We start from the raw sequence: 14,497 nt of genomic DNA, 5'->3' as shown, positions 1-14,497 counted from the left end.
TCTTTCAGGTAACTAACATGGCACATTTCTCCTTGTATAAAAGTGTTCAATATTTTATGTATAAGTGAGAATTAGTCCTAGCACTTAGGCATGTACTGATTCTTGTCTTTGCCTCAGATTTCTAGAATCAGCTAGTAGATTGCCAAATACTTTTATAACAACAAATGGAACAAGAGAAGCTAAGATGGGGATAATGGAGTGCAAAATAATCTTAAGTATTGTGAGTGGGTTTAGTCTATGGATTTCAGAGCAAGTTTTTTGCAGAATACAATTTTTCAGTATCAATTCAGACTCTTTGACACATAATGATGCATAAATCTTTTAGTAGATGAGTTTCACCTTCATGCTTATTGTACCATAACAATTACATAACAAAATAAAATGACCTGTATGACTTGTATGACTGACTTCTGCAGGAAACTGCTTGTAGTTTAGAATCTCTCTCCATTGCATGTTTTGCATTCCCACTCCAATCTGTACTGATCTTGACATGGTGCACTTTGCATGTAATAAATTCTTATTAAATGTACATGCCACAAGATTGTACGGACTACCTGATACGAATCGTGCACAATGCAAACTTTCAAACTAGATCCAAACAAACTTTCATCATGGTATATAGTAAAATACCATTAGTGATGGTAAAATTGTATGAAAAAAAAATTGGTAAAAAGAGTGCTTTGGCATAATTCACGTGTTCTTCCTACAACTGTTCTTTTTTAAGATATGCTGAGTGATTACAAAACATACTACAGAAAAATGCCTGTCTTAGAAGTTAAACTCCAATCACAGTAATATACTAAAAATCATAGACACAATTAGTAAATGTGAGTTTTAGAAGAAATTCTGGCTTGCTTTACACATTCATTAAGTTAAATACACTTTCATCCTTCTCGAGAAAGTGGTTATTCTTCAGATGTTGGTCTTGCATTGATATATGGAGCAAATAAGATCTAATACAGAGCAAGATCAAAAGTGTATTGAACTTACTGAGAGATTCTCATTGACTCTGATAGGTACTGGATAAGATCTTTATTTCATTTTGCATCAGGGTCTGAATGGACTTTATGGTGAGAGAAAGAGGATATGTGTCTAGCTTCTAGGAGGATTTGTGATCTAGGTTGTTTTTGTCATTTTTTGAAGGACTGTCAAAAATGGAAGAGCATGTATGTGAGAGGAGTTGAATGAATATGTACATACGAACCTAACTTCTGATGTTGGTTCTTTTCTTCCTTCCTTCTATCTCTCCCTTGGTAATTCAGAAAAAGTCTTTACAAAAATAACGACCTTTCTTTTGCCTTTTCTTTGAAATAATAGTACGATGTTTTCAGTTCTGATTTTACTACAGTTGTTATTCTCATGAACATCCAGTATGAACATCTATTACTTGCTAGTGGAAAAACTCGCTCTGTTTAAACACATACATGAATAGAAAATTTTTTTAATTTTTAAAAATTTTTTAATTTTTGTAATGGTGTTTGGAATTAATCTTATTAATCTTATTTCACGAATTTGTTCTGTTTCATGAATCTTAAGCTGCATGGCTTATTTGTAAAATCTGCACTTTTTTTTATGGTTACAGTTTCTAACTATGAATTTAAATGAATCACTCTAGGTAGTTTTAATACAGTCTTTTCTGTAAACATTTTGTATTTATTGGGAAAGAATGCACTTATTTTATGCAATTAAGAGAATCATGGGTGTAGAATCATGGAAGAGTTGGGTCTGGAGGAACTGCCTAGAGATCACTTCGTACGATAGTGTGCTTGATCAGTTTCAGGTTGCCCTCAACTCTGTCCAGTTGAGTTTTGAGTATCTCCAAAAATGGAGATTCTACAACCTCCAGTGTTTAATCAATCACTATTACAATGAAAAACTAGGAATATTCCTCCAAATATAGAGGGTTTTTAAATTTAACTTCCACACAAAATGGAAAGAGCAGTTATAGACAGGTGCAACTTAAACATTATAGCATTTGAGTATATTTAGATATGTTTTTTGTTAATGATTCTCCTTTTAGCATTTAGGATTGCTAGACAGTGGATTAGAAAATATAAGAAATATTTACATTTTAAGATTGTATTTCAGAAAGTGCTTTAAATCTTTGAAGGGTAGCACCATTTTTTAGAAATGTTTGGGATGTATGTGTAATTTTTTTGTGTGTTCTACTATTTGTTAATTACAATCTGATGTTTAATTCTAATCTGATCTCTAGTTTGAAAGATATACTGTTTTCTCTTTTGCATATTCACAAGAGCTAGCATCTTTTTTTTTTTTTTTTTTTTTTTTTTCCTGTCTTTATAGAATTATTTGCAAAGAAAGAGCTAGGATGATAGTTTTCATGTATATTTTATGATTCTCTTCTCCATAGCAACATTTACATTTTCTCTGTCTGGAGCACTTTGCATGCAGTGCAGTCTATCCTTGACTGAACTGCTGTAGTTACTGCAAAATATGTGATGGCACAGTAAAACAATTATGTGAACAGAGGAAGATTTGTTATTGAATCCCTTGAAATATCAAATGCATTTGCCTTACAGATGTTGGCCCAGTAAGCTGCAGGTTATCGTCACTCTTTGTACTTATACTGAAGTCTTAGCATCAGGAGCATCTCAGTAGGAGGCTGAATTTTGTGTCTTCCTGTATGCACATAATTACCTGCGACTAGTTCTTACAGGCATCACAGAAGAGACTAAATGCATGGATTGTAAAAGAAAAATTGCCCAAATTGCAAGATTTAAATGCTGCATCTGATGGCAAGTAGAATCATTGAATCATATTTAAAGTAGAAAAAGAACATTTTCTGCTAAAAATTAAAAGAATTTGAATGTTCTTTCTCTCTGTGCTCCCCCCAAATTTCTACCTTTTTGGGTAAGATCTGTGGAAGCCTACCTAGCAATGCAGGACAAGCATTGCATCTCTTTTTGCAAATGTGTAAACTGTTATTCACCCCTACAGTGAGTGATGCCATAAAACATGGCCCATATTATAAAGTATCTGGCACATATATGCACTATCATCTGTTTTTGTCTTGACCTTCTCTGATGAACCTCACCGGAGTTTCTTTTTTCTATGGTGTTAACTGTAGTATCTACATGCTTACCACTATATTTCACTTTCCTGGAAAGGTATTTCTAAAAAGTTAAAGTTCAGATGGACACATTAAATGTTAACTTCAGAGTCAGTGTGTGGAATGTATAGAATGAGTCAGAATACTGCTGTCAAAGCACCATAACTTAGCTATCTTTTGAATGGTCTGAAAGAGTTCACTGTATTTGCTGTGGACTCTGTCAAAAATAAAGAGCAATCACATCAATGAAAAAAATAAGTAAAATGAACAAATTAATTGTATGCAACTGAATTCACAGAAAATTTTTATTAAGTAAACATTAATTGATCTCATACTATTTTAGACTGGATATTAAGAGTGGAATATTGAGGAAATTCTCAATCAATCAGCATTTATACTAATTGAAGTAAAACATTCTATTTCTAAATCCTTTATTGACCATGTACCAGTCTGAAAATATATAAATATCACAGACACGTTGTCTCTTTCTCTGGTTTGACCAGTCAAACTTATTTTTAATTTTTTATTCTTTAAATAGAAAAGGCATAGACCAGATAGAATTTAGAATCAAAGCGATGAAAGTAGAAACCTTTGGTGAAGTGGTGGATCTGGACAGATTACCCACTGAGTCTTTGAACTCATTTTTCAGAATGACTGACAGCTTGCTCTTTAATGCATTTGATAACATTTTCACTTTCTGCTTTGTTGCCCATGTTGATGAAGGACACACAGTGAAGATCGTAATGGTGTATGAGTTTTAAATGTGCTTTTTACTTGGAAACACATGTAAGCATTAGTCTGGCTCAGGTTATGGCCACATAAGTAGCTAGTTACAAACAAACTGATTCACTGAAGGCATGTTGGGCTAATAGAAGCCATTCTGCAAAAGAAAACATGAGTAAGCATGAGTCTGGTGCAGTGTACCTGGCTGAAATTTCAAGCATGTTAAATGATTTCACTCTGTAGAGATGCCTTCCATTAAGTAAAAACAATAATATCTATTTTGGGTATTAATTAGATTTTGTGATCAATGTCATTTAATGGATTACCTACAAAAACCTTCAGTTGTAAAGTCAGTGAATGTTTACACTACAACACATAATTCATTTCATTTTTTATATGAGTACACCTGAGTTGAAAATACATTTAGCAGTTGAATCAAGAGAAAATCTATTTGACTGTTCTTAAATGTTACCTTAAAATATTGATGAACTGTTGGAATCAATGTAAAAACCAATCTGTTTTGCAATTGCAAATGTCATCACTGTCCCTAATAGCATATAAATAAATTTATTTGGGAATACATTCTTTTTAGTACGTTTAGAAGTTTGAAATCCCTCTGTAAAACTATTTAGTCTATTTGTAATGTATTATGGGAAACAACAGCCTGAGACAAAGGGTCAGCTCTGATTGCTATTCCTGATGGGAATGTCGTACTGTATTCAATACTTTGCTTACTTAATCCCTTGCTTTCTTTCTAACTCTGATTCACCTGTGCTGTCTTGTCATTTGGGGCTTAGATGTTTTTGCTTTGACTGCAAGCATCGTAAACTAAAGGGTTTTATTTTCCGTAACTGTAAGGAAGTGTTAGCAGAGATCCTAGTCAATTCTTGATGATTTGATTATGAATAAAAAAGTACTTTGTCACATTTTGAGATAACTTGATAAAAACACACACAGGTACACAGATGCATGTCATGCAGGTACACTTAACTGTTCTTTATTTAATATTTTAATAAAAAGAATTTTCTTTTAGAATTTTTCAGTAAAATATTGAATTCAAAGTCATGCTATATTATTTGGGACACAAAGAAACTTCTTAGAAGAAACATAGCTGACTTTGCCCCAGTGCAGCTAGTAGTTGGTTGTTGCCACTGCTTCATCGCAGGTGTTTACAGAACTTCTTCCTCAAGCTGGCATGCTACTGGACAGAAACATTAGAAGTTTGTTAATAACTGTGAGATTATTTTCCTTTCCATATATATGTTACAAGATCTGGCAAGTTAAAACCAGTCTTCCACAGATTCTCAGCTTTGTAGATTTGAATTCCTGCTGCTCATTTTTCTTAACACATACACAAATTCCTTCATAAAATAGTAGTTCTTTCAAGTGTTTTACAAGTGTGATGCTGAACAAAGCTGCTACAACTCTTTGCTCCCTGACTTTCTGTTTTGTTAAGGATGAGAGAGTTCTTTGAGGCATGGTATGAAGGAGTAATACTCATTAGAACTACTGGTCCGCTAACATATGCCTTGTGCATCTGAAGTCAGTATTTCAAATCTGTCTAACTTCTGTTTCTTCTGCTTACGCTGACCTCACAGTTATCTGATCCAAGAAATAGTTGACCTCCTTAGCTTGTCTTGACTTCTTTTATCACTTTAGTAGTGCCTGTGATTTTTCTTTTTTTTTTTTTTGTATATAATACCAAATGCATTTTCATGAAGGACTCAAAACAATACTGGACTGTTTGCAAACATGGGAAGTCTGACACAATGTGCAGTAGCAGTATTGAAAAGCCTTGAACAATTACTTGTTCTGTTACCTTTTGACAGGACCCTAAGATAATATGAACACAGAGGTGGAATTCTTACTGTCTTCCTGGAATATTGAGGGTTTGAGCTCTCTGAGGGTATATTTTTGTACTATAAAATAGAATATGAAAAATTATTTGGTTAAAACAAAAAAAAAAGGGGGGGCTTCTGGGAAAGATAGATTGAAATGAAAGGATCTGAAGGCAAATTCCCCTCCCTTTTCTTCACTGTGTTCTTGGGTCCTGTACACTAAGATTGCTCTTTGTCAGTTGTTATTTTGGTTGCAGAAAGATTTACAGAGCTCCATTGGGATCATTAATGAAGTCTGTGTTTCTCTGTTTAAAAATCCTCTCAGGTTTTCCCTGGTACTTCTGTGTCTGCATGCTCCTGACCCTGCCACACCTGTAGTAGGAGGAAGGTAAACTTCCCCATCCCCCAAACACCAGAAGACAGTAAACAGCCATACCTCTTCCTTGCACCTCAGCCACAGTTGTTTTGACAGAATTGGTTAACTAGGAGCAAGTCGAATATATATATATTTATCTGATCATCTGTCTTCTTTTATTGTTGATCATCAGAAAAAGGAAGAGACACAACAGAACAACACATAGAAACTGTGAGCTCTTTGGCATGGTTGTGCCTGATAAAGCTCCCAAAATAACATAGTTTACCATAGGTGCAAGTAGAATAAAAAATTCTGCTTCTGAGTTTTTTAAGGGTCAGGAAGAGATCACATAATTTACTGCAAAAGGGCCTCTTGGCAGGGCATAAGGCAAACCCCAGGAAGCAGAGGTACCCACTGGGTTTTACACAGACAGGCAATTTTTAGACTATGCAATAAAGGGACAGACCAGAGAGCTATTACTGTTATTGTTAGGAAAATTGTTTGTTTCCTATGGCCTCCCAGAAGGGGTAATGTCAGACAAACCTCCATGGTTTATTTCAAAGGAATTTGTAGCAATTATGAAAGTGAATTGCTGGCATATAGATCCTGTAACAGACAAGCTTTGAAAAGAAAACAGAATTAAGATTTATCTAGCTATAGCAAAGACAGATTTTTGGAGGAAAAGATTGTGAACCTGGATTCTGAAGCTTAGAAGAAAAGAGATGAGAATTCTTATCCAGAAGAAAGCATAGTGGAATGTAAATCTAATCTGCTGTCCCTGTTATTCTTAATCAAGGCTTGACGACTAATCTTTCAGAGCAAAGAGATATTCTTGATTTTTATAAAAGGCTATAAATGGGACTGGCATACTCCATTCAGCAACAAATAGCATGGAGCTCTGTTTTGCCAACTCTTATTAATGTTCTCTTGAGAATAATCTTGGTAAAGGCAAGAGGACTCATTTCTTAAAAGAGAGTATGTAACTTCCTTTTGTGTAGTAATTATCAAAGGGAAATCCTCACTTGCATTTCATCTGACTGTCCAAGTTATCCAAGTTTTGACTGGTGAAACCTCTCCAAACCATACGTTACTGAAGAGATGTGCTCAAACAGGAGTGAATTCCAGTTCTGAAAATGATCGATAAAAATTATATTGAGCATACTGGTATTTGTATGAGGGTTAAACTTACAAAGTCATACCAGAGCATTGTGTATGTGCATACATTTGTGGTTCCTATTTTTGATGAGGTTATTGATTTCCCACTACTACCTTAAACGTATCTGCACTGTATATGGACTTGAAGTTTTCTAATTTACTTTGAGTGTTATCTGGAAGTAATAATTTCTGCAGTGATATTCCAGAACCTAATATGCATATGTTGCCTCATATGCATTTACTGTATTTTAAGCACCATTTTGTAGAATATGATGTACAAATTAGCTGATTGACAACCCCTGAGTTTATGTGCGCTAGCTTAAGCAAACTATGGAGTTCTTTGAAGTTTATTCTGAAGGTGGAAATTTGAATATTGTTCTTTATTGCAGCTGTCTTTACATAGATTCTGATGAAAGAATGCTCATGATTTTAACATGTTATATGAGAAGATGGTATTAAAAAAAAAAAAAAGAAAAAAAAGAGGGAGAGAGAAATGTCTGTTGGAAGATTAGTAGAGATCCTGAAGGTCTTTGGCATTTGATATTAACTTACCTGCCTGTTCTGTGTTCAGCCGATGCCTGTAAAGAAACAATTTGTGTGGGAAAATGGGAATTTTTGAGGTGGATTTAGCACAAGGCTAAATTGCTGTGTGTAGCAAAATTCTCTGAGGCTGAAAGTAAAAAAAGAAGAATTTTGAAAAATTACAAACATATTGTGATGATAATAGTTTATTTTTCTAAGTTCCTCTCCATTATCTGCAATGAGTTTTTTTTTCCTTAAGTGGAAACAGAACTCATTTTCTACTCTGATAAATAAGGTGTTCAGATGTAATGGAGTCTAATGCCTGCTCTCTATACTTTCTTATGTGAGTTGTTTTTGTAAATACTTTGTGTACAACCAGTTATAGGGTAATCTTGCTTAAGAACATGTGTCATGTGAATAGTCATATATGCATAAACATCTTGTGTTTGCATATATGTGTGTCTAATCATACTTGTTACACTATAGACATGTTCTTCTATGCATAAATTGTTGTATTGTATGCATATATGATAGAATGTTTGCTAAAACAGGCACTACTATCATTTTGTTTTTCTTTCCTGAGAATTCAGCTACTTCAATGCAACAAACTTCTCCTAATGTCCACTTTATTCTTAATAACTATAGATTTAGATCTTTACAAATAAAGAATGACTGGTTTTAAATTGAAACTATCTTTATGTTGAATTATATTTGTGTACAGCAAGATGGAACTACTTCACAATTCAAGTGTGATACCATATCTGATGAAAAAATGATCTGTTTCTAGTAGCATGGTATTTAATAAGTTGATGGTACTTTTGTGACACCTAGCAGATAAGCTGTCAAATAATGAACTAAGTCATTATAAACCCTCAGTGTAAAGTTAATTTCCTTTATCCAATATTTTATTACATTTGTGATTTTATGAATACAACAGCTGAAGTAGCTGTTTAAATTTATTTAATGTATAATGATTGCTTGTTCTGTTTTGTTATTTTCCAGCTCCCTCAGGCTCAAAAGGTAAAATATTTTACTCAGATCTTAGTTATTCAAAGTAATTCACCAGTCCTTCATGTTTCCATGGTGTCGTGAGTTTGGTACAGTAGTGATCAGTGAAACAGTTCACTGTACTGGGGCCCTGGGCATCAAAGCAATGCATTATGGCTGCTAAGAGCAGCTCTTCAAACACATGAGCTATTTGAACGCAATAGGCATATAGCGGCCTACAACTTGAAAACAGCAGGGAAGTTATTTTATCAACAATTTGAATAATGAAAAAAAAATGAACTCACTCCATTACTGTATGTGAAACATCTCTAGATCATTTTTATTTCTATTATAGAGACAGCAGAACCCATGTTATAGCTGGTACCCTTTCACTGCTCCCCACTGTATCTATCAACACCTCTTTGAATACATCTGACATTTGACTTCTCTAATAGGTTGCAAGCAGTTTTTATATAATATGCTTTTTAAACAACTTCTACATCGGTATGGTATGTTACCAGTCACTTCTGCACATCATGAAAGCACAATGATTGCAGCAAAGTCTAAGAATTGCTTGATGCTTATTCCCTCATTCTTGTATATTTCACAAATATAATCAAAGCTTGTAGAAAACAGAAAACCTAGATGCTGTTTTGTGGGTTGTGATTTGAAGCACTGAAATGGAAAAATTAATTGAATATATTGGGGAACAGCAACACCTACTTATTCAATTCTCATTCTAGATAAAGCACTTTCAATATGGAATGTCATAGAAATTTAAATGCATTATTTTTCATAGCCTTTGAATGACGATAAAAGTTGAATTTTTAATGAAAGCTATAGATCAAGTGATTATCAGTGAATATGAATAGCTTTTGTGGAATGGTTAGGGCAACCATGGACCTCAAAACTTTAGAATGGTTCCTTAGTGTATTCAATGTATTTTTTAATTTAAAAAGCAAGAAATCTGATCATGGAAACTTGTAGCTTTATACTGCCATGTATTTTCTTGCTCATGGATCTCAGAAAATCGTGTTTTAAATCTGTAGGTAGTATGGTAGTCTATCACACTGGACTATGTCCATAGTTTGTTCTTGTATGCTCTAGAGCCTAGCAAATGTGACATTGTGGTAAGAAAATTTGCTGCTGTTATTTTTTCCTCAGGAAATAGGTGGATTAAAATTCTTGTGTTTACAGCTTCGTGGACAAATAGAAGTGCTAAAAGATTGGCTAAGCTTGACTTAATTCATGTTAACCTACTTGTTTATGCCAAATACTTCTAACAGTTTGCAGAAAGAAGACACAGGGTGAGATTAAAATATGCTGTTGGGGAAATTTCTATCAGGCTGCTTAATAGTGTCATGTGATACTGTATATCAGATTGTAATGTCTACATTTCTGAACTATTAAATAATATTCTGATACAAATTATTCAATTGTGTAACCCTCAAGCAAATCAATGCAGATCTATAGTCACATACTTTGTATGTGTGTGCCATAATATATACCTTCATGTAGAGAAAGAGGAGAGGGATGGAAAGGAATGAGTGAAGGGGGACAGATAAAATAGTCTCTGAGGTTTCTCAATAATTTCAGGTAAGAATGAACCTTTTCTTAAACATAACCTGCTTGTTATATGAAGATAGTAGACTTTAAGGCAGGAAATGCTGATTGATATTTCTTACTGACAGATTTACTTTGCTCCTAGCAGAATGATCTTTATGAGGCTACTTATATGTGATTATGAAAACTTTTCTACTCTAGGAGTCTTCTTCCTGTCCCTCAATCCTACCTTATTTGAATCTGTGTTTTCTCTTGGATTCCCTTGCAGAGAATCACAGTGGCATTGTGCTAACAAAATCCAGTGCCTTAGCTCAGAATCTAAATTATCTCCTCTCTGCTCTTCAACCAACTAAACCTGAGCAAATGCTTCGTAGCTGTATTTTTCTCATATCCCTGTCTGAGTTTATTATGACAGCACTCAAACCTTAAAGTTCAGTTGAGTGCATTGAGGTTACCAGATATAGGGGCTTGCTGATCAGTCTTAAACTGATCAAGAGTTAGCCACAGTTATACATGAAGCAATGAAAATTTTTATTGTCGGTTATTAGAAGCCAAAATTTTCTTCCATTAGGTGCCACACAAAAATACTGCTTAACATCCAAGTTTTCTTCCAGCAAGCCAGAATGTAGCAAACACAACACAAACACCAAGCCAAAGAATCTCTATCTCCCTAACTGCGAGGTGAAGGGAAGCAACACAGGACTGATACACATTTGCCTGTATGAATGACTTAGTTACTAGTGTACATGTTTTGCCATATGGTGTATGAACTTGAACTGTATTTTTGTTGGATTCTATGTATCATATTGCAAATGTTTTCTCTATAAACATTTCAAACAGTCATGTCTCTCTAAACATATTCACTTTAATCTTCTAGTGATCTGAAAGAAAAATGTGGCACTCAAAGTTTACCTTTACTGTTTTATATCCATTATAAATACTTGGTCATCTTGATGAAATGTTATGTCTTTTATATGAAACATTTGGATACAGTCTTCTCAGTGTTTAGTCAATGTTCTATGGTAATTAGCTATCAATTTTGAAGACCACGGGTTCTAGTCTGTCTTTGACAGTTGAATAACAAATTGTTGAAATGCAGATTTGGAGTGCAGATGTAATGAAGTATGAGGAGTTTAAGTTGGATGTCTGTTGAAGCGCAATATTTGACCAGAAAGGAGCTTTGCAATATTCTCTATAATTAAAATAGATAACGCTACAAATTAAAAATATTAAAATTAGTAATAATGATAATGATAAAAAGTTCACCATAATTTCAGGTGACAAAGGTGCTTTAATATGATCATATAGCTTTCATGAGAAATTGTGTCTAGGAATACCCAGTGAGTCTCAAGGAGAGCCACTATCCAGACAAATAAATGAATGTGAATATCTTATGTCATCTGTATCGTTTTTCTGCATCTTTTTAGATAATCATCTTCTATGACTGTGAAAATGAAAATGATTATAATGAACTCATAACTCACATTTAGCAATTTTCTGATTTTCTCACTTTGGCTTCCAAAATGACCTTTATTATTGAAAAACATTTGAAAAGCAGTTTTTGTATTCATGGATGAACAAAAGCTATTCCTTTTTAATAGCTCAAAAAGGTGTTTGGTTTCCTAGCAGGAAAGCTTTCCTTGCTTTCTTGAACGAACGCAGCGGGATTCAAATCTGTTGTCCTTCTCCTGCTGTGATGTTTTGTTCTACTTAGTTTTTATGAACAGGTAGAATTGAATAAATTAGGCACATACATCAGAAGCAGATAGCTGTGTTTAGGAACATAGAAAAAAAGTTAATGGTTCTCTCATGAATAGAATCGTATTTCCTCCATATAGAAATGTTTTGATGATGTTTGTTGCCCAAAAGTTCCTGACAGCTTTCTTCTCTCTTTCTGTGTTATCCCTTAACTTCTGTAAGTAGTGCTTTGCCCTCCTTTTATCTTGATGCTATCATCTTTCAGCCATTTGGAAATATCATTTATCATTCCTTGCATCATTTACCTTCCTATACTTTGAAGTGTTGAATTGACTGTCACTGGGAATAGAAAATAAAAAATTTTCAAAGCTGCTGATTCACTGAAGTGCATGGCTAGTAATTTTAGCATTTTTACAAATTTATAGAAGCTAAATTGAATCTAATGAGATATAAAATAATCATGTAGTAAACATTTTGACCCTGATTTATTATTCCTTTGTTTCTGTTTCCAGATGAGGTGCTATTATCTTTCAATTTTATAATGTATATAAGGTTGAGTGACCCATTCAGAAAACTGCTTTAAGATTTCTGCATACATGTTAAACAGGATCTTAAATTTAGTCTCCAGGTGTTTTCCTCACACTCCTCAACAAGTGACTTGATATTTAATAGCACTGAGTAAACAATTTGCCAGTTTTAACTGAGAAAGCATTTTAAACTGATGGTCTTTGGTGTTTCACTTTCGTGTGGCTAAACATAGACATATCCATACAACTTTTAACACTCACACAGTTTCCTATATGGTCCTGGACCATAATTTATATCTAAACTAAAATAATAGCTATTCTTCATTCCAGTAGTCTATATAAAACAGTTAAAAGGTCAAATTCCAATTTTCTGATGCTACCAGCCTGTCTCATGACTGCTCAGAACACAGAAGTACAATAGTCTGAGGGGAAGATGGCACAGGTAAAACAAGGCTAATCCTGACTGGAGAAAAGAAGGAGAGGGATGGACTGGGAATGTGTAGAGTTATTCAAGGTACTGAAATAAATCCTCAGCATGAAACTCATATTTCAAGTACATCCCTATGGAACTGCTGCCTTATATGGATACAGTTTCAAGACTGTAGCAGCCATTTTCAGCAGTGATGCCTTGTCACAGAGTTTTCAGTGTTCCCATGCCTCAAATTTTCACCCTATTTTCAGTCCCTCTGAAGGTAGCAATGTTCTTCTCCACTTTTCAGCTTTTGCACAGGGCATATGGCTGTGTAGGCCAACAGACCTGCACTTTGACCTATTTCTCTGCCCTATTCCCTTAAGTCCTATTTCCTTTCAGGTCCACCGACCAATGCTTCATAGGTCAGCATAGTTACACAACTTTCCTCAAATACTTACTCATATGCCTCTGTTCAGCCTCCTAAGCTTGCTTCTTCATATCGTTTTTTAATTCTGAATTTTAACTCCAAATTTAAAATCTGCCCTGTAAATAGGACAGTTTGTGGAATTTTTCTGCAATTCAGGCACTGTAAGTCAGTCAAGTGTGAAAATCAAAGCTGCTACTGTGGGATGGTGAAAAATCTAGGAGGTACAACACAGATCTAGGGAGATGAGAAATCAAAGGAATGTTATTGGGTTAAGATTAATCTACAAAGAAATTTGGTCATCATTGTGGTTATTTTGTAGTTGCCGTGAATTGGTGAGAGATGGATAAATCTGACTTGACTTGATAATGTTCGGTGAAAGAGATATCCTGTTGAGCAGAACTGCTCTACTATCGTTGCAGTCTAATATTAATGCAGAAACAAGAACTATGTTAAGAAAAAAAAATTTAAAAAAATTTAAAAAAACACAAAAAAATTCTCATTTAGAGATTCTCATTTAGATATTGTATAAATCAGGAAATGTAGGCTGAAAAGCATTAGCATTATGAAAGTTCACTTCTGAGCTGAATAGGCCTGCTAGGATTTCATAATGTAAATCAGAGACATAATAGATTTTGTAAAAATAGATTTTTTAAAGTTTCAGATCAAGTATTTTCTTGGACAATTGTCTTTTTAATACAGTGTCAAATTCTAGAAACTCTGGTATTCTCTGTGGTTATCTAAAATACAAAATCTAAACTCTGAAAGATACCAAACAACTACAAGTTTACAAACTCAGAATTTGTTTCCTTTCTGTGGCTAACCACATTTCAAAAATTAGCAACAAAATGCAGAATTGCCCCTTCAAAGTAATTAAAAAATTAATTTTTATATTGTTTATTTGGCATCTTTCATTTAGCAGTGATGATTAGAGAATACTCTTATTTAACAGGATTTTAAAATTTCACTTAAGAGCCAGCTAAAGTGAAACAGTACTGCATATTTTCTTTGAAGGATCTGAAATAATATCTAAAAAAGGATATGGGCTCTGATACTTGTTCTGTCTCAGGAGACAGTGACTGCTTCCTCACTAGCACTGCCTGGCTTTGTTATATAAATACAAAATAACAGTAATATACATTAGATGTTAGTAGTAATAGAACTCAAATAACATTGTCTTTGAAAATCTGGGCAGCTTGCTGTAGCTTCTCTTGCCTGTACAC

The 14,497-nt window shown here is 34.1% G+C and overlaps 1 protein-coding gene across 1 annotated transcript in view; it reads left to right on the top strand.

The window, feature by feature from the left end:
* CACNA2D3 (calcium voltage-gated channel auxiliary subunit alpha2delta 3) overlaps positions 1-14,497 on the top strand; it is a 397,031-nt gene that overhangs the window by 265,948 nt on the left and 116,586 nt on the right. Inside the window, exon 14 of the mRNA XM_042823539.1 lies at positions 8,666-8,683. Within this exon, the coding sequence (XP_042679473.1) occupies positions 8,666-8,683 (18 nt within the window). The remainder of the gene's footprint in view (positions 1-8,665; positions 8,684-14,497) is intronic.

Source organism: Centrocercus urophasianus, unplaced genomic scaffold (assembly GCF_019232065.1).
Source record: "Centrocercus urophasianus isolate 14NV4802_14NV808 unplaced genomic scaffold, USGS_Curo_1.0 seq_22, whole genome shotgun sequence".
Taxonomy (NCBI): domain Eukaryota; kingdom Metazoa; phylum Chordata; class Aves; order Galliformes; family Phasianidae; genus Centrocercus; species Centrocercus urophasianus.
The sequence above is the reverse complement of the archived record's forward strand: the minus strand, read 5'-3'. Positions and strand labels throughout refer to the sequence as shown.